This window comes from Sorex araneus, chromosome 5, assembly GCF_027595985.1.
Source record: "Sorex araneus isolate mSorAra2 chromosome 5, mSorAra2.pri, whole genome shotgun sequence".
NCBI lineage: Eukaryota > Metazoa > Chordata > Mammalia > Eulipotyphla > Soricidae > Sorex > Sorex araneus.
In genome coordinates, this window is record NC_073306.1 from 135,426,832 (window position 1) to 135,447,298 (window position 20,467).

The 20,467-nt window shown below is 55.9% G+C and overlaps 1 protein-coding gene across 1 annotated transcript; it reads left to right on the forward strand.

Annotated features, from left to right (window-relative positions):
• The first annotated feature begins 11,943 nt into the window (after positions 1 to 11,943).
• PFDN4 (prefoldin subunit 4) lies at positions 11,944 to 20,410 on the forward strand. The gene is made up of 4 exons (XM_055140624.1): positions 11,944 to 12,096; positions 16,453 to 16,560; positions 18,084 to 18,224; positions 20,028 to 20,410. The coding sequence occupies exons 1-4, from the start codon at positions 12,073 to 12,075 to the stop codon at positions 20,157 to 20,159; spliced, it is 405 nt and encodes a 134-aa protein (XP_054996599.1). The 5' UTR covers positions 11,944 to 12,072; the 3' UTR covers positions 20,160 to 20,410.
• The last annotated feature ends 57 nt before the right edge of the window (positions 20,411 to 20,467 follow it).

Genomic DNA, 20,467 nt, shown 5'->3' on the forward strand with positions numbered 1-20,467 from the left:
CGATGCACAGGGCTTACTCCTGGCTTAGCACTCAGGAATTTCTCCCAGCGGTGCTTGGGGGACCCTATGGGATGCTGGGAATCGAACCTGGGTCGGCCATGTGCAAGGCAAATGCCCTCCCCACTGTGCTATCGCTCCAGCCCCAAGACAGAGAGAGACATCTTGTTCAGTTTTGGGACATCATGTTTCATCACGGAGCTGATTAGCCATTTGAGGGACAGCAATAAGGAAGCTTCCCTGCCCTCTTCTGAAGTCATGTGGTTAATGAGTCCAAAATCAGAGAGACCAAACATGATAGCGGGGCTTGTCAACCCGTTTCCATAATGCCCACCGTCTCCTCACCTCGCCAGTGTATATGAATCGACTCTCCTCATGCCCGGGCTTGTGACTTGATTTCAAAACTCTTCAGCCGTGAATAAAGCTCCTCAAGTGCTCAGAGTTCAAGTGACTCAGATGTTTGGTTAGTCAGCAAGATGGCGACCCTGACTCAGGCAGAGGGAGCTATTCGCGTCTTGCAGAAGTTCTGGCGTAAGATTAGCGTCATGAAATCACTGTTTTCTGAAAGGGAAGTGGATGTGTAGTTTTGTGGCTGAAATCCTGCCTTGAAGCTGGAAGGAGGAAGAGTAAACATGTGGACAGTGGCCTGGGGGTAGAATCCCAGCTCTAGCCTTTCCCTGCCTCCTGAGAGCCTACCAGGATGTGTCTCTCCCAGGCTGGAATTCTCCTTGGAGGAAAGAAGGGTTTTCCCCAGCTCAGGGGGGTCTGGAAAACTCAGGGGGGTCCACTTCTCATGTAGCATGTGGATATGGGGCAGGACCAGCGTGTTTGGATTTTTTATTTTTTTTGCTTTTTGGGTCACACCCAATGATGCCCAGGGGTTACTCCTGGCTCAGCACTCAGGAATTACTCCTGGCGGTGCTGGGGGACCTTATGGGATGCTGGGGATTGAACCCAGGTCGGCTGCATGCAAGGCAAACGCCCTCCCTGCTGTGCTATCATTCCAGCCCCAACGTGTTTGGGTTTTGAGCAGAAATTTGTGACCAAGGAGACCCTCCTGAGGGCCGGGAAACGTGTTCTCCCTTGAGTAGGAGACTGAGGTTGTGGGAAGAATTCAGAAGGAAGCGGTCTTGTAGGTCACCTCCGTTTCGCCAGACGTGCTGCATGTGAAGGGAGGGCTGCCCATGGTCTGCTGGTCCTGGGGGCTGGGGTGGAAACATCTGGAACAAGTCCGAGACAGGCTCTGGGGCAATGACAAGTTTGGCTCTCGGTCACTTGCGTTGTGTGGAATGGGGTGTGCTGTGACCTTAAGGAGAAGTGGGGGTTGGAGCGATAGCACAGTGGGTAGGGCATTTGCCCTGCACACGGCTGACCCGGGTTCGATCCCCGGCATCCCATAGGGTCCCTCGAGCACTGCCAGGAGTAATTTTTGAGTGCAGAGCCAGGAAGAACCCCTGAGCATCGCCGGGTGTGACCCAAAAAGCCAAAAAAAAAAAAGTGAGGGCTGCCTCCCCTGTTCTAAGTGATGGCAGGGGTGTGGGTACCACTTGTATTTCTGTGGGTTGAGTCTGTGGTCCCTAATTTGGGAGTGGGGTTTCTGTGGGATGCAGAGAAAGAACTAAGGCATCAGCTGCTCATGTCTGGCAGCTGGAAAACTCAATGAAGTGGAAGATAAGTCAGTAAGAATCCCCTCTCATCAGATCATCCAGAAAAAGTGTTAGTGGAATTTTTTTTTTGCGGGGGAGGGGGTGATGGTGGTTTTATTCTATTTAACTCATTTGAAGGCACCATCACTTACAAAGTTATTCCTGATTGAATTTCATGCATCCAATGTTCTAGCACCAATTCTATCATTTATGGAATTTTTTGGGAAAAAAACTACTGAGGTTGAGGAGAATCATAGTGGGGCTAATACATTTGTCTTGCATGTAGCTAACTAGAGTTTGATGCCAGCACCCCAAATGGTCCCCCGAGCACAGCCAGGAGTGAGTGATCCCTGAGCACAGAGCCAGGAATAAGTCCTCTAAGCACTGCCAGGTGTGGTCCCCAAACTGATAAATAAAGAATTATTATTGAAATAGAATATGTTATATTATCGATCAGAATCTCTGAGGCCTGGGAGCTTGCCCAAATGTTTGGGTATTTGTCTAGCACGCAGGAGGTCCAGACTCCATCTCTGTGAGCCCTGAGTTCTACCCCCTTCCCGCATCGCTGCTGGCTGTTCCCTATAGAAAACGAGAATCACTTTTACAATGGAAAAACCACTGTGACCCACCTGGGTGAGGAAGTAGGAAGCGCAGGGGAGATACGGGCTGAAAATAGACTATATACCGAACGTGATGCCTCCTTAATACCTCTGTAGCGAACCACAACACCCAAAGAGAGAGAGCGAGCAAATGGGAATGCCCTGGCACAGAGGCAGGGTGGGGGGAAGGGGACAGGGTGGGGGTGGTGGGAGGGATGCTGGGACCGAGGGTGGTGGAAGATGGGCACTGGTGGAGGGATGGGCACTCGATCATTGTAGGACTGAAAGGCAAGCATGAAAACCTGGAAGTCTGTAACTTTGTCTCACGGTGATTCACTAAAAACAAAACAAAATAAAACAAACAAAACAGCAGTGGCTCAACCCAGAGCTGCCTTCACAATTGCTGCTTGGAGCAGTGAGTCCCACAGCGAGTGTAAGTGGAGATTTCTCCAATGTGAGGCGGATTCCACTGCTTTCTTCTTTATAATTTATTTATGGAGGGATGGGGGGGGGGGAAATATAAGACCTCACCCAACAATTCACTCCCAACAGTGTTCGGGGAGCCCTAGGCTGTGGCGGGATCCACACTGGGTCTGAGTGTGCCCGCCCTTTGACCCCTGCCCTGGCACTCCGGATGCGACACATCCCCTCATTCCAAGTAGAGTCCCAGCTACTCTCAGTGGGCTCAGCCCCTCCAGCTGCCTCCTTTAGAGTTCAGAGCTTGAAGGCTGCTGTCCGGGTCATCATCCCCTTCCCCTCAGGCCCCGGAAGCCCAAGTGAAAGCATCTCCCCACCCCCACCCCACACCCACGTTCCTGTGACGGGGCTCACTGCCCTCCAGAAGCAACTGCCCCAGTTCCTGTCCTGGGAATGGCCATATCCAGGGTAGGGCCAGTTTGGGGGGGTCCCCCATAGAGCACATGTGAGTCCTGAGCACCCCTGAGCTGATGCACCCCCGGGCAGCGCCTGTCCTACACCCCAATCTCTATCAGTTTGACTCACAGGCTGCCTTGGGTTCCTTGAGAGTGTGATTAAAAAAAAAAAAAAATTGGGCCGATGAGCCCATATAGCGGGCACCGCATGTGCCTTGCATGAGGTCATCCTGGGTTTGATCCCCAGTGTATGGCTTGCCAAGTACCGCCAGGAGTGATCCCAGAGCACTGAGCCAGGAGGAAGCCCTGAGTACTTCTGGGTGCGGCCCCTCAACACAACAAAATCATTCCTGTTTTGGTGCTTGAAGGATCACGGCTGTGCCGGGGAGCAAACCCAGGACTTTAGTGATGCCCAGCGCGTGCCCAGCTCGTTGCTTTAGCTCTGTGCCCTCCCTAGCATGTGGCCGAACCAATGAAAAGTATCAAAAAACAGCTGGGGGGCTGGGGCGAAGCACAGCGGGGAGGGCATTCGCCTTGCACTCGACAGACCTGGCTTCAGTTCCCAGCATCCCACAGGGTCCCCCGGGCACTGCCAGGAGTAATTCCTGAGTGCAGAGCCAGGAGTGACCCCTGTGCATCACCAAGTGTGACCCAAAAAGCAAAAAATAAGCAAACACACAAAAAAAACCTGAAACCAGCTGGGCATTCTTAGCTGGTGCTTGGTGTGTACCAGGGCACCTCCTCGGAGAGGCGTCTTTCCCCAGCCAAACTGCCCTCCCGGGCCACCCCTGCTCAGCAGTGCTCCACACCCACGGGGACAACATGACGGTTTCTCTCTCATCCGTCTTCCTGTCACCTGGGCTGAATTTGCAGTGGCAGAGGGTGCAACTTTCCCCAGGAGACCAGCTCGACTTCCTCAAATGCTTGGTGCTCAGAGCGGAGTCCCACAGACAAAGATTTTGCTTTTCGGGTCACACCTGGCGATGCACAGGGGTTACTCCTGGCTCTGCACTCAGGAATTACTCCTGGCGGTGCTCAAGGGACCCTATGGGATGCTGGAAATTGAACCTGGGTCGGCTGCGTGCAAGGCAAACACCCTCCCCGCTGTGCTATCGCTCCAGCCCCAAGATTTTGGATGAGAGCACTGGAATACACATTCCCAGTCGCCGAGGACTGGGGACCACGAGGAAGGCAAACTTCCAGGGGTGACATGGAAACAACCTTGCAACACCGCTGGCGGCTATAAACTCGAACCCTCGGGGTGGGAGTACCCGAGGCCAGAGTTTTCTAAGAGTGGGGGGTCCCTCATCTGTGGGTGCCCTCTTCACCTGGCTGGCATGGGCTTCTTCCCATGGGTGCTTCTAGGGCAAAGTCTCTTGCTGGACGATCTGACCCGTGAGCCTCGTCCTAACTCTGGATTTCAGTGGAAAGGACACTGGGGAATCGTGTTCTGACTGTGGGAACGGAGAAGGACTCTAACATCCCCCCGACGTGGAGAGAGGCTCTGGGCAGAGATGCAGCGGATGTTCTACTGTAGAAGATGCCCATAAGACACCAGTAGGTGTCTGGCTGTCTGCCAGGTGCCAGAAGCTTCTAGCATCCTCTGTGCCGTGAACCACCCTAAGAAATCCCCACCTCCATCTGGAGGGCTGCTACCACTGCTGCCTTGAACAATTTTTGGCTCCATCTCACTCTGAGAAGTTTCTCAACACCCACCAAGCCGACCTTCGAGGGATCATTGGACCGTGCTGCTTGGGGCCAGGTAAAAAGAGAAGGAAGAGGTGGGCATATGCTGCCCGAGCCCATGTGCTGCTTGTACCCACGTGGCCGAACACACGTAGTGTCTGAGCACATGTGTCGCCCGCATCTCCCCTCTTGAGATGGGTACTTTTGTGTTTTCATGTCTGATTCCAGGGTATGTGTAGGGGCTCTCTCTGCCTTTGGAGAAGCCCTCGTTCTCTCTTGAACAAGTTACTCTCTCTCTCTCTCTCTCTCTCTCTCCCCCTCCCTCTCTCATTCTCACTTTCCCTCTCTCCCTCTCTCTCTCTCCCTCTCTCTCTCCCTCTCTCCTTCTCTATCCCTCTCTCTCTCCCTCCCTCCCTCCCTCTCTCTCTCTCTCTCTCTCTCTCTCCCTCCACACCCTCAAAAACCTCCAAATAAAATCTGTTTTGCTTAAAAAAAAAAAAAAGAAGGATTCAAATCAATAAGAGAGGATTATATTTTGGCCCCAAGTTTTCTCTGAATCTGCGCAGTCTTGCATGGCTGCAATGTAGGGAAGAAAGAAGGGCTGGCAATGAGAAAAACAACCAATGTCCGCACCCAAGCGGAATCTGGAGTGCCAGGGCACCGTGGTGAGCAGAGGGAGGCAGTGGTCCAGGTGGCGGTCGCATCCAGCTGGCTTCCCACCCACACCCAGTGGACGCAGCTTCTGCCCAGGTCATCTGAGTGCAGACTTAGTTACCCATTAGGTACTTAGGCCCCGGGAGAGCTACTCTCATGCAGGGGAGAACTGGCTTCAGGTCAGAGATGTTAAAGACCCCTATAAAAATACATTGATTTTCTTTTTAAAAGCAGTTAAGTTTTTTTTTTTTTAGTTACAAAAATAATAGTTTTCTTATTTATTGCTGTTTTGACAGAACCTTCGGGTGGTGGATTTGGAAGACTTGAGCCTGGAGAACTCAAGGATGGTCCTTGGGCGCCCCCTGCAGGCTCCAGGCAAGATACCACCCATGGCCAGTTCAGGTGGACCAGGAGACTGGTAGACCAACAGGTTGGGTTATGACTAATTTTGTTTCATTTGGGGGCCGCACCCAGATATGGTCAGGGCTGACTCCTGCTCTTTGCTTAGGCATCACTCCTGGTAGGGCTGAAGCCGGGCCCAACAGCTTTGGAAGGCACTCAGGCGTGTGGTGCAGTGAGCTGATTATTGCTTTGTGGCAGAAGCTAAACAAAGCTGGGACATGTGTGGGTAACTTTGTAACTTCACTGTATCACTGTCATCCTTTTGTTCATGATTTGCTTGAGCAGGTGCCAGTAACATCTCCATTCGTTCTAGCCCTGAGATTTTAGCAGCCTCACTTTACTCTTCCTTCCCAAAGGTGCCTCATTGGAGGCTCTTTCAGAGTCAGGGGAATGAGACCCATCATTGTTACTGTTCGCAGGATACTCTCTGTAGCTTGCCGGGTTCTCCGAGAGGGAGAACTACACAATAACTTTGTAACTTAGTTGTATCTTATGTCAAAATGGTTTCCTCCATTTCCCCCTATCAATGCACTTAGTATTTTTTTCCTTGTGTCTTCCCCAGAGAGTCTTCATTCTGGGAGGGTGAGTAATCTTTTCTGAGCCTCTTGTCAGAGCTGTGCATTGCCCGGTAACCACACTCACCTAACCCACGGCATTGGGTTAGCCTCTGTCTGTCTCCATCCCTGGGACCGAGCAGCAATAGTGATGGCAGTGGGCCCCACGGGTGACTTCCGTGAAGCAGGGAGGAGAAAGACGTCACTTTCTCCCCAGCCACCTCTACCACCCGGGACCCAGAGTTACTGGGTTCTTGTCTTCGCTCGCGGAAAAGAATTTCAGGAGTAGACAAGCAGTGAAGTAACAGATTTTATTTAGAGGTTTCTGAGGAAAGGAGGAAGGGATAAGTGAAAAAGAAAAAACAGTAGGAGTAACGCACAAGAGAGAACTCGGGCTTCCCCAAGGGTGGAGGAAGCTCTACACACATCCTAGCACTGGACACGAAAGCATGAAAGTACACATCTCAAGGGGGGGAGATGCGGGCGACACATGTGCTCGGCCACGAGGGCACAAGCAGCACATGGGCTCAGGCAGCATATGCGCGCCCTTCCTTTGTTCAAGGTGGCCTTTATAGGGTTTCTTCAACCTGCCCCCACCCACATGGGGTTTCTTTCCAGGTAAAAGTTCGTTGCTAAGGTTACCAGGGAGGTTGGGAGTGGTGATGTGGCCTTCTTTGGGGAACCTCCTGGGGAGGGGTATTATCCTCAGGGTCTGCTGATGGTTTCCTCGGGGTCTTTTGTTTTCTTGAATCTGCAAGTCTTAAGAGTCTCCTTCCAGAGACTCTGTTAAATCTCAATTTTCATTGCCAAGGGCCTTTCCCTATCTACCTGCCTACATCAATGGGACAAAGAATCGAGCCTGTTTTTGCCAGCCTTGCAACCTCGCTCCCTGGGCCCTGCTGCCTGCAGCTCTAGCCAGGGAGTTTGGAGTGTTTCCTCCCAGGGACTCTGCCCCTGCTGTGATCCGCGGCGACCCTTTAGCCAACGGTCAGCTTCTGGGGACGACAATGTCTAATTCAAATCTTTCCTTAGGTAGAAATTTCCAACCATCCCTTGCCTCTGCGGTCTGGGGGTGCAAGTTCCCACGCATGTGGGCCGTGAGGCGTGAATGAAGGAGCTAACGGGGGGAGGGGGGGTGGCAGTGCTGTGAGGGGCGACAGAGCACTTGTAGGTCAAATGAGGCCAATTGGTCGGTGCCAGAGATGATTACCTCGTGTCCTCAGGGGCTCTGGGTCACCAGGGAACCAATTTTTCAAGCTGACATGGAAGCATCTTAATTTCCCAATTATAGGCCTTCAGTGCCTAATCTTGTCCCATTTCAAATCCCGGTTTAATGAAAGAACATATTGTGTGGTTTAAAGGAAGAGAAGGAAAGAAATCCCCAGTCCCACGGGTGGGTGCCTGGTGAGGTCTCCCCTTCGGCCACAGCCTGGGAAGGGCAGCAAACACTTACACACACACACACACACACACACACACACACACACACACACACACACACACACACACACCACAGCCCGGGAAGGGCAGCAAACACTTCCCAGGATCTTCCTTCCTGCCAGACACACACACACACACACACACACACACACACACACACACACACACACACACGCCAGCCCACGGAGTATGTGATGGAGGCAGGACACACACACACACACACACACACACACACACACACACGCCAGGCCACGGAGTATGTGATGGAGGCAGGATGGGGGAAGGACCCCCCCCCCACCCCGCAATGGCAAATGCCAACCTTGCAGAAAACAGGAAAAAACAGGAACTGAAGCCTGATAAGACCCTCACCTATCTACTGCCACAGACCCAGAGAAACTCCTGCAGAGATAAAAAGCCAGGAAAGGAATTTCAAAGAAGACCATCACCACTCCCAGCCCCCTGGTAATCTCCTTAGCAACAGACTTTTACCTTGGTAGAACCCCACAGAATGATAGCACAGTGGGTAGGGCATTTGCCTGGCACGTGGCAGACCCGGGTTCGATTCCTCCGTCCCTCGCCCGGCAAGCTACCTGTGACGTATTCAATATGCCAAAAACAGTAGCAAGTCTCACCATGGAGACGTTACTGGTGCCCGCTCGAGCAAATAGATGAACGACAGCGCTACAGTGCAGTGCGACAGAAGCCCCACGTGGGGGCAGGCTGGAGAAACCCTATAAAGGCCACCCTGAACAAAGGAAGGGAGCACACATGCTGTCTGAGCCCAGGTGCTGCTTGTGCCCACGTGACCGAGCACATGTGGCGTCTGAGCACGTGTGTCGCCTGCATCCCCCCTCTTGAGATGTGGACCTTCATGCTTATGCTGGGATGTGGGAAGGGAGAGGGGCTCTCTCCGCCCGGGTTCTGAGCGCGTTACTCTCCTCTCTCTCTGTCTCCCACTTTCTCTCTCCTTCCTTTCAAAAATACCTCCAAATAAAATCTGTTTTACTCGTTGCTTGTGTACTCCTGAAATTCCTTTCTTCAAGGCGAGACAAGACCCCAGTAACCCCGGGTCCCGGGTGGCAGAGGTGGATCGGGAGAAAGTGACCGTCCTTCTCCTCCCCGCTGCACATGAGCCACCTGTGGGGTCCACGGACATCACTTCTGTACCACAAGCATCTTTCCTTGGCCGGCGGGCGGAGGGAGGCTTAGCCCAGCTGGCCAAGGAAGCAGAAGTGAAGGTTGGAAGGTTCCAGTGTGGGGGGGGGGGGAGGGAGGAGGGGACACTGCTGAGAAAGAAAGAAGAGGGAGGAACTCCCCAGACTTGCAGAACGAGTTTTCCTGCCCCGGGAGAGAGCAATGGGAGGCCTGCAGGGGTGGGAGGAGGAGATGGGGGGAAGAGGAGGAGCAAAGTGAGAAGAGCCCCAGAATCCTGATGCTGGAGGCGACCCTGCCCCTCCTCTGGGGGTCAACCCTCGTGATGAGCCCCAAGGGATGAAACTGCTTTGGGTGTTGATTGTTTGGGCTCACACCCGGCAGTGCTCAGGGTGTACCCCTGGCTCTGTGCTCAAAGACCACTTCCGGTGGGGCTTGGGAGACTATTTGGAATGCTGTGGATCAAACTCGTGCTGGACCACAGTACTCTAGCCGTGGTGCAAACTTGGAGTTGGCGCAGAATGCGAGCTCGGTGGTGGGGGCTGGGTTCTGGAGCAGGGAGGGTGCCCTTGCGGAAGCAAGAGGGAAGGGGGGAGTTTGAGAAAGGGATGCAGGCAGGGAGACAGAAAAGGGCCCATGTCCAGAGTAGCTCCAGCGGGCGCAAAGGCCAGGAAAGGAATTTCATAGAGGACCAGGGAGACCCACTCCCAACTCTGGCCTCTCGGCCACCACCCCAGCACGGACTCTTACCTAGCTAAGAAGCCCCATGCGGGACCCCTTGGAAACACCCTATAAAGGCCACTTTGAACAAAGGTAGCGCGCAGATATGCTGCCCCAGCCCAAGTGGCCGAGCACACGTGTCACCCGCATCTCCCTGCCTGGGATGTGTGCTGGGCTCTTCTGCCTTCGGAGCCCATGTTCTCTCTTGAGCATGTTTCTCCCTCCTTCTCTCTCTCTCTCTCTCTCTCCTTCCTCAAAAACCTCCAAATACAATCTATTTTTACTTCACTGCTCATCTACTTCTGAAATTCTTTTGTAAAACCCTTAAGGGCCGGCTGAGTCTTAGTGATGTCGGTGGCCCCCACGGGTGACTTATGTGGGGCGGGGAGGAGAAAGAGGGGTCGCTTTCTCCCGATCCGCATCTGCCATCCGGGACCTGGGGACACTGGGTTCTTGTCTCGCCTCAAAGAAAGGAATTTCAGGAGCAGACGAGCAGTGAAATTACAGTTCTTATTTGGAGGGTTTGAAGGGAAGGAGGGGGAGAAGGTGGGAGAGAGTGGAGAGTACCGTGCTCCAGAGAGAACCCGGGCTTCTCCGAGGGCGGGGACAGCCCCTACACACACCCCAGCACTAGACAGGAAAGCATGAAAGTCCACATCTCAAGGGGGGAGATGCGGGAGACACATGTGCTCAGGTAGCGCATGTGCTGGGCAACATGAGGGGAGGTGGCGCATGGGCTCAGACAGCATGTGCTCTCGCTTCCTTTGTCCAAGGTGGCCTTTATAGGGTTTCTCCAACCTGCCCCCGCTGTGGGGCTCCTACCTAGGTCAAAGTCTGTTGCTAAGGAGGTTGCCAGGGGGCTGGGAGTGCTGATGGTCTTCTTTGAAATTCCTTTCCTGGCCTTTTGTTTCTGCGGGAGCTTCTCTGGGCCTGTGGCTGCAGATAGGTGAGGGTCTCATCCGGCCTCAGTCCCAGCTTTTCCTGTTTTCTGCAAGGTCGGCTAGTGCCAATGCCAGGAGGCAGGGCCTTCCTTGTCCTGCCGGCATCACTAGAGCTGCAGAGACTTCCCGGCGGGTCCCTGGGTGGCAGAGGTGGGTTGGAAGAAAGTGACCGTCTCTCTCGTCTCTGCCTCACATAAGCCCCCTGGCTTCAGTGGGGGCCCCCTGACTTCAAACTCTCCACCTTTCTTGTCTGTAGTGGCGGCCTGCCAACGCGGGGGTCCCGGAGGTCTTTTCAGATCCCTGAGGCAATGGCCCATGTGTGCATCGGATTCAGCTGAACAGCATTTGACTGAGTTTAAATACAGAAGCTGCAGGTGTGTGTGTGTGTGTGTGTGTGTGTATGTGTGTATCAACCTTCCTTTCAATCTGATGGTGCAAAGTTGGAAACGTGTGTGTGTGTGTGTGTGTATGTGTGTATCAACCTTCCTTTCAATCTGACGGTGCAAAGTTGGAAACGTGTGTGTGTGTGTGTGTGTGTGTGTGTACATCAACCTTCCTTTGAATCAGACGGTGCAAAGTTGGAAACTTGCCAGCCTCCGCCCTTTCTGCTTTCAGTAACAAAAGCATTTCCACAATTCTCAGTTGTAGTCTCCAATATGGTAAAACCTCAGTGAAGAGAACCCGCATAGCAAATTTTGGTGGTTCTCAGTCACTTTTTTTGCTGCTGTGGTTTTGGGGGCCACAGCAGGCGGTGCTTAGGACTTAGTCCCTCCCGGCAGGGTTTGGGGGACCGGATGGGGTGGGATGGAACCCCGCCTGGCCTTGAGCAAGGTACTGCGAGGCGGGTAGCGAGGGGTCCGGAGGGAAGGCAGAAGCTGGGCTACTCCGTGTCCCCCCAGCCCCGGCGCCCCAGGGAGTGAATCCCAACCCCCGGCCCCAAGCAAGAGAGTGAAAGAAATCCTGCAGCGGAGACTCCGGAGGGCGGTGCCAGGGCACAGCCGCTGGGGACCGGCGCGAGGGGGGGTACCGATGGGGCGCACCCCCGTCACTCCCCGTCACTCCTCCCTTGGCAGGGGCTGAACGGGGCGTTTCCCCCGTCCGCATGCGGGCCCGGCCGGTCCCTGCGGCTCGGGCGCCCCCTGCTGCCCGCGGGCGGCCCCTGCACCCCGCCCGGCTGCCGCGGCCCGCGGGGAGCGCCTGGCCCTTTAATTGGGACGTACCAAGTGCGCACGGCGCCGCGGCCCCGCGGGGGTCCCGGGAGACCCGAGCCCGGCCGGGCGCCCGGCGGTGGGGGGTGGGGGGAGGCGCGGCGGGGGGCGCTCCGGGGGGGCGGCCGGGGGGCCTGAGCGCGGCCGGGGACCGCGCACCCCGCGCCCCGCGTCCCCCCGTGCGCGTCGGCCACTCCCAAGATGGCGGCCACCATGAAGAAGGCGGTGAGCGGGGCCGGCGGGGGGCGCGGGGTCGGGGCTGGGGGGGCGCGGGCCGGAGCGGGCTGGGGGCGCGGGGGGCGGGGAGCGGCGGGGGCCGCGGGGTTAGCTGGGCGCCGGCCAGCGGGAATCGCGGGCGGCGGGACACGGGGGGCGCGGGGCCAGGGGGGAGCGGGGGGCGCGGGTCGGGGGCTGCGGGGCAGTGGGGATCGCGGGGTTGTGGGGGTCTCTTGGGCGTGGGGCGTGGGCGGCGGGACTCGGGGGGTCAGCGGGACACGGGGAGCGCGGGCGGCGGGACACGAGGGTCGCCGGGGGGCGCGGAACGTGACACGGGGGGCGCGGGGGGCAGGACACGAGGGTCGCGGGGGGCGGAGGATGGAGACACGGGGGCGCTGGCCCGGGCGGGGGCACAGGCGGGGATAGAGGGATGCGTGGGGGGCGCCGCCGGGGCCCCCAGGGCATCCCCTAGCCCGGGGGTCGCGGGCGGGACTCTGGCGGGCGGGGGGCGTGGGGAGGGTCTCAGGGCGGACCTCCGCGCGCGGGCCTGGTCCGGGGCGCGTAGGTCGCCGGCCTTGTCCGCGGGCAGGGGGGCGTCAGGCCACGAGGTTTCTTCCCGTGTGACCTGCCCGGCCCGGAAGCCCAGAGAGCTGCAGGCACCTGCCCGGGGTCGCACAGTGGCCCGCCCGGGTTTCCAGCGCCCCCCCACCCCCCCACCCCCGCTGCGGACCCCTGTGGTCGGCTCCGGGCTGCCCACGAGCTGCCCACGAGCACGAGGGACCCCGATCGGCCCGTCCCCGCCCCTCCTCCCTGCACCCGGGGCAAAACCCTGCGAAGTGACTCAGCTAAGAAACTGCGGGGGGGCTCCAGCCCGGGGGTCCTCTCCCGCCCAGCACAGCGTCCGGCCGGGTCTGCAAAGGGAGCAGCCCCCGGCCGTGAGGTCTGCGCCCACCCGGCAGCGGGAAGAGGGAAGAGCCAGGGGCCCCGACGGCTGCAGCGGGCCGGGCGCTGGGAGCCCCGCGGCTGCGGTCTCGGGCGGGCTTCTCGCTACTGTAGCAGGAGTCAGCGCCTGGGGGACGGCTGGGATGGAGACAGCCCAGGGCCGGGAAGGGTGTGTTTCCTTTGCTGTTTTATGGGGGGGCCCACGCCCGAGGTGCTCTGGGGTTGCTTTGGGCTCTGTCTGGGCATCACTCCTGGCAGGGCTCCGGGATGCTATGATAAGTGCTGTCACTTTGGCCCGAGTGTTTTCTAAAGTTTTTTTTTTTAATGTATATATATTTGAATTAACTTGGGGAGGGCCACACGCCACGTGCTCAGGGCTTCTGGCTCTGCCCTTAGGGTGCGCCCCTGGTGGTGCTTGTGGGGGGCCCAGGGAGGGACCCGGTTTGGCTGTGTGCGAGTCTGGACTCCCCCCTCCTCCCCATGGGCATGTACTTCTTGGTGGCCAGCAGACCGCCCTGGCAGTGGGATTTCGCCTCTTGGCTGGCGCTGGCTTGGTCTCAGGCATTCTCCCCACACTCTGACCTCCCCCCTGCTCTGGGGCGCCCGGTGGGCCTGGCTTGCCCAGGACTGGACTGCCCTATAGCACTTTCGTCCCTGTTGGTCATGGATTTGCTTGAGCGGGCACCAGTAACGTCTCCGTTGTGAGACTCGTTGTTACTGTTTTTGGCATATTGAAGACGCCACGGGGAGCTTGCCAGGCTCTGCCGTGCGGGTGAGATACTCTCGGTAGCTTGCTGGGCTCTCTGAGAGGGACGGAGGAATCGAACCAGCGTCAGCCGCGTGCAAGGCAAACGCCCTCCCTGCTGTGCTATGGTCCAGCCCTGCCCAGGACTAGGGAGCACTACCTGTGGGTGATGACTCTGGCGGGTGGCTTGGCACCCGGGAGCTTCACTTTGCCTTTTGGAGGAGGTGCTTCCTGGGGAGGGCTTCTCGCTCCGTTCCCTGAATAAGGAGGTGCCCCCCCCCCCGGGCTACACGGAGGTGACGGCACCGTGCTGGGAGGGAATCCACGCGGAGAAGGTGCTGGGAGGGTCGGGAGCTGGACTTGGAGCCAGCGTGCCCTTGGCACCCCCGGTGTGGAGCCTGGCAGTGGGCGCCCGATCAGAGGGCCCTGTCCCTGGGCCCCGTGGGGGACTGTCCGGACGCACTTCACAAGCACCAGGGGTCTGGCCTTGAGTCTCACCCAGGCCCCCGAGAACCGTCTCGTAACTGCATTCCCAGCCTCGGCATCTGCCCCTCGCTGGGGTTGGGCAGAGCTGGAGGGTGACAGGCCAGCGGTGCTAAACGCTCTGTGACTGGATCAGCTTCTTAAGCTGAGACCCTCTAGAAAACTGAGTACAGAACCAGGAGTCAGCCCCGAGCACTGTCAGGGGTGTGTCCACCCCCCCCCCCCATAAAACAAAAGAAACGGAGGCTTGTTCTGGACCTGAGCGATGATGCCGATGCGTCAGTTCCTCGTCCCTCCAGGTGACGCCTCCGGCTTTCTGTGGTAACCTGCTCCTCCTCAATGGCCCTTGTTTGCACACACCATACTCTTGGATTTTGATGGATTTATTGTTTTCTTTCTGGGGTCACACCAGCGATGCTCAGGGGTGACTCCTGGCTGCACTCAGGAATTACTCCTGGCGGAGCTTGGGGGACCGGCTGGGACAATAGGGATCGAACCCGGTATGGCCTCCCCCCTCATCTTTCATTTCTTTTCTTTTTTTTTTTGCTTTTTGGGTCACACCCGGCGATGCTCAGGGGTCACTCCTGGCTGCACTCAGGAACTACCCCTGGCGGTGCTCAGGGGACCACATGGGATGCTGGGAATTCAACCCGGGTCGGCCACGTGCAAGGCAACCGCCCTACCTGCTGTGCTATCGCTCCAGCCCTTCATCTTTCATTTCTAAGGACTGGCTCCAGATTGCCCCGGGTCCGACTGGGCCCCGCTTCCTGGCTTGTGTGGCTTTGGCCGAGCCACGCCCGCTGCAGCTCGGCTTCTCATGGTCACCCTCAGGGCGGCTGCCCGACGCGGTCGTGGGGCTGACGCTGGCCTGCTGAGAGCTCGGTGGGCCTCAGTCAGCCTCAGCTGCTGTTGCGGGGTCCCGGGACGCTTGATGGAGCGGGACTGTGTCTGCAGGCGTGATCCCGGAGCGTTGGCGACGTTCCAGTTGCATCATTTCGTAGCTGGTTATAATTGAAGACGGGAATCGGTTCAGCATTCAGATACACGGGACTTTCACTCCGCGGGGGACATGCCCGTTGCAGTGTTCCGGGACCCAGAGGCGTCCCAGATTCCCCCTGCAGCCCCTTTCAAGAAAAGGCCACGGCCCCCTCCTGGAAATGAGCCTTCTTTAACTTTTTTGGGCCACACCCAGCGATGCTCAGAGGTTACTCCCGGCTCTGCACTCAGGAATTACTCCTGGCAGTGCTCGGGGGACTTTATGAGATGCTGGGGATTGAACCCAGGTTGTCCGTGTGCAAGGCTGTGGAAGTCGATGTGGAGGTCTCGTTCTGTTCAGCAGGGAGAGCCCTTCGCAGCTGAATGAACAGACGCAGAGCCCGGAGGAGGGAGAAAAGGCATTTATTCTATGGCAGTTACAGTATTTATACCTCCTTGCTGGGAGGAGGTGCTATAGTATGCACCCCGGGACCCCCAATAGGAATGCAGGGTGTGGCACGGGCTTTAGCTAGTAATAAGCAAATGCTGATAGGATAAGATCAGTAAGATTAGGAGTGGCAACCTTTGCTTGGTGTGGCATGGGGTTAGCTAGTGATAAACAGTGACAGGATAAGATCAGTAAGGTAAAATGGCTCCCTACACAAGGCAAATGCCCTACCTGCGGTGTTATCACTCCAGCCCCAAAATGTACCTTCTTTAAGGAAACAGAAAGCTCCCACCCCCCACCCCCGCCTCTGTTGTACCCAGAGTTATTCTCCCAGCCCCTGGCATTGCGTGTCTGTCTCCCAGGGGTGGTGAAACTCTGCCTGGTATCTCAGCGGGGTTAGAAACCATAGCAGTGGCGAGCTGCCCGACTGAGCCACAGGGAGCTGAACAGGCCCAGACTCTCCGGTACCAGCGTTAGTGACCAGACACCACGGTCTGCTCCTGCCTCTGTGAGAGGCTGTTCCCATTCAGGAATTCCTAATTGTTTACGTTTGAAAGGCCTCGGGAGCAGAGACGGTATTCCCCAGGCTGGAACACTGGGCCACAGGGTTGTGAACCAAGCCTGCTCCTGTAACAACAAAAGAGTGAGGCTTATCTTGGGACCTGTCTCGTGAGTCTGCAGATATGAGGCAAATGACTGAACTGCGTTCGAGTCAGACTGACCTTACGAGCTGGCCTCTCGATTAACATGAATTCTCCAAATTCACTTTCAGGCTGCGGAAGATGTCAACGTTACTTTCGAGGACCAGCAAAAGATAAACAAATTCGCTCGGAATACGAGCAGGATCACAGAGCTTAAGGAAGAAATAGATGTGAAGAAGGTATTGAAAACGTGTGTCTTATTTAAGACAGCTGACTCTTTTCTTTTTTTTTTTTTTTGTCTGTAGCCCCTAACCATGGAATTGTTCTTGATATGTGATTGATTCGCCTTCTGGGCTCTTGGTATATTTGCTTTTTTTTCCTTCTTTTTCATTTCTTGGTTTTGGAGCCACACCTGGTGGTGCTTAGGACTTCCTCTTGGCCCTGCTTGGGGCTCACTCCCGGCGGGGTTGGGGGGCCCCTGTGCGGTGCTGGGGTTTGAGGATTGAGCCTGCTGCAGGGGCTTGTTTTGTAAGAGCGCAGGCTTCCCATGTAGGAGACCCGGGTCCGGGCCCCGGTAACGCATGGTGTACCATGATGCTTCCAGGAGTCGCTCTCGAGCTCCGACGGGGTGTGTGTGTGGGGGGCGGGGGGGACACCCTGAGCATGACCAGGCACAGCACCAGACACCACATAGGAAAAGAAGAAACTTGGGGCCTTCTCTTGGGGGTCAGGTGGAGACCTGGGCCTCCAGGGCCGCACCCCGCGGTACTGGGGAGTTGAAACACTCGGGGGCCTCTTACGTGCTAGGCCTGTACCCCACCCCTCAGGTAGAGGTCTGGAAGGGGTGAGGCTGTGTGCTCAGCTGGCTCTGGGGCCCGGCCAGACACCCCCCACTCTCGTCTCGGAGGCCATGGCTGCCCTGAGCGTTGTCCCTTCTTTTTTTCCCTTTTTTGTCACACCCAGTGATGCCCAGGGGTGACTCCTGGCTCTGCACTCCGGAATGACTCCTGGTGGTGCTCAGGGGGACCGTATGGGATGCCGGGGACTGAACCCGGGTTGGCCTCGTGCAAGGCAAACGCCCTCCCCGCTGTGCTATCGCTCCGGCCCCGCGTTGTCCCTTCTGACCCGAGCACACCCTCCGTCTTCGGCAGTGAGAACCCGGGCCGCGGCTCCCGGGGCCCAGGAAGCAGCCGGAGCTCAGAACCAGGCTGGGTCTCACGGCCCTCTGAGTCCAGAGCGGACCGTTAGTCCTTGCTGGGAAATGACCCGGTGGTCATTTTGACTCGGCCAGTTTGACTCGGCCGTGAGGGGCCGAATTCCCAGAGTGAGGAATCTGCGCTCAGGTGCCCATTGTCTGCCCGTGTGCTTGAAGCTTCTCGGAGACTAGAGGCCGGCGTGCTGGCTCGCTCCTCAGTGCTCTCTTAGGAAATTGTCCTCTTCCTTTAGTGTGATGCCACTGGGGCTGGAGTGATATTACAGCAGGGAGGGCATTTGCCTTGTACGCGGTGACCTGGGTTCAATCCCCAGCATCCCATAGGGTCCCCCGAGCACTGCCAGGAGTGATTCCTGGGTGCAGAGCCAGGAGTCACCCCTGAGCATCGCCGGCTCTGACCCAAAAAGCCAAAAAAAGAAAAAAGCGTGCCACCACTCCTGAGAAAGGGTCCCTCAGGAGTTGGCAGGCCCGGGCTCAAAGGGCTTTTCCTTGAGTCGGTGCGACGCAGCCGCCTCCCTTTCTCAAGGCGGGTCCCTCCTGCGTTTGCAGAAGCAGCTCCAGAATCTCGAGGACGCCTGCGAAGACATCATGCTGGCGGATGACGACTGCCTGATGATCCCGTACCAGGTCGGGGACGTCTTCATCAGCCACTCCCAGGAGGAGACGCAGGACATGTTAGAAGAAGCGAAGGTAGGTTGGAGCCTAGGTCCCGGCCGGGCAGGTGGCCGGTGGTTGGGAAACGCTGGGGGCTGAGCTCTTGCCGTGCCCCCTGGCCCACCTGAGAGCAGCGGGCAGGAACGGGGCGGGGGGAGGGGGGAGGTTAAGGGACGAAGTGACACGGGGACGCAGAGGAGTATCTCCGGGTTCCGGAAGCCGTGCTCTCAGCTGAGAGTGGAGAGGAGGGCCGAGTCCCTGCCCGGGCTCTGCACCCCGCTGGCTGTTGTCACTTCTTTGTGTCCCCCCCCTCCTTTTCTCTGTGTCTCTTGGCCTCGCCTCGCAGCCAGCTCCCGTGCTAGCTGGCCTGCATTTCATTCCTTCTGGGGCTCGGTACCCAGCAGGAAGGCCCCGGGGCCCCGGGGCGTGCCACACACACAGGCTGTAGGATTGTCGGTTTTCCTTTGCGGGGCTGGAGAGAGCACAGGAGTGTGGCACTTGCCTTGTATGTGACTGACCCTGGGTCATGCCCCAACTTTGCCAGGAGTGATCCTTGAGCACTGCCGGGTCTAACTTCAGATCCTCCCCCGACTCCCCCCTTTTATTTTTAAATAATAATAAAGAACTGACTTTGCAGGGGCTGGAGCGAGGAGGGCGTTTGCCTTGCATGTGGCGGACCCGGGTTTGATTCCCAGCATCCCATAGGGTCCCCTGAGCACCGCTAGGAGTGATTCCTGAGTGCAGAGCCAGGAGGAACCCCTGTGCATCGCCGGGTGTGACCCAAAAAGAAAAGAAAAAAAAAAGAACTGACATTGCAAATAAAATTAAGATAAGGAACTTCTTGATAAAAATAGTAAAATAATACAATTTTTAAAATGGCCAAAGACCCCAATAGATTCCTCACTCTTAGGGAGCCTGCAGGGGGCTCAGAATCTCTTACCAAGCGTCCAGGTGGTCCCACGCTGATGCGGGGTCTGCAGGCTCCCTCGGCGGTCGTAGGTCCGGCTGCACTCTGGGGACCAGCTCTGTGTCTGCTGTTCCTGAGCTTGATCTCGTGCCCTTGTTGTGATTTTAGATTTTCTTCGTCATGTTTGGGAAAAATCCCGTTTTGATCCTCACCGGGAAGGGATGTCTGTCTGATACTTCATGAGATTTTGTGTCGTTTTGTAAAGTCGCCCTCAGAAGCACCGAGCTCTTGATTGCGCTCTCATACATTCTGGGGGCTTCTGGGTGAAATAAAAATTCCTGCCCTGTTTTGAGGGTAAGAACTGTTGTTCTGAGTTGTTGGCGGCACTGTGGAATCCTCTTATTTTTCTCTAGTCTGATCCCTGAGTGTGTGGCAAACTGGGAGAAGAAACCGTGTCAGAGGCCGTCCCTGAGGGTAGAAGTGCTTTGCAGACATTCTGCATGTGTATTTTTCTTTATCAGGATCCCGGCCTTTGGGAATTCATTTTCTCTTACGCTTTACGTTTTTTATTTTCATTTTCTTTGTGGTTCGTGGGTCACACCTGGCTGTGCTCAGGGCTGACTCCTGGCTCCACACTCAGGGGATCACGTGTGTGCAAGGCAATCTCTATACTCTCTCCAACCCTAGTATTTTAGTATTCTTTTTAACTCCGCAGAAACCAAGAAAACATGCTATTGTAAGAAATACGGGCAATGCGAATTAAAAATGCTCACGTTTAAACTTTTTGTTTTAACTCTTATTATCAGTCTTGTCTAAGTTTAGAAAGTCTTTGACCTAAAATTCTTCCCCCAAATTTCTTAAAATTCTTTCCACAGATGCTCAGAAAACATCCAGTTGAATAGAATTAATTTAAGCCCTTTATTTTCTTTCAGAAAAATTTGCAAGAAGAAATTGACGCTTTAGAATCCCGAGTAGAATCAATTCAGCGGGTGTTGGCCGATTTGAAAGTACAGTTATATGCAAAATTTGGGAGCAACATAAATCTTGAAGCTGATGAAAGTTAAACATTTTATAATAATTTTCAAATTTGTTTAATAAACTTGAATATTGTTTAAAATGGCAAATTCCCTTCTTAAAATGATATGGAAAGTAAACTTGCTTTAAATTTTTTTTTCATTTATTTAATGGAAGCGCCTGTTTTTACATGTCTTGCTTATTTATTTTATATTATTAGAACACAGTATTCATCTATGTATTTTGCATAACATAAAGTGTAGGGGCCATAATGTATGTTATTAAAATCAATTAAGCAATCTCTGATGTTTCTATATTCTCATTGAGCATATCTGTGGCAGCTTTTATGCCTCAGAAA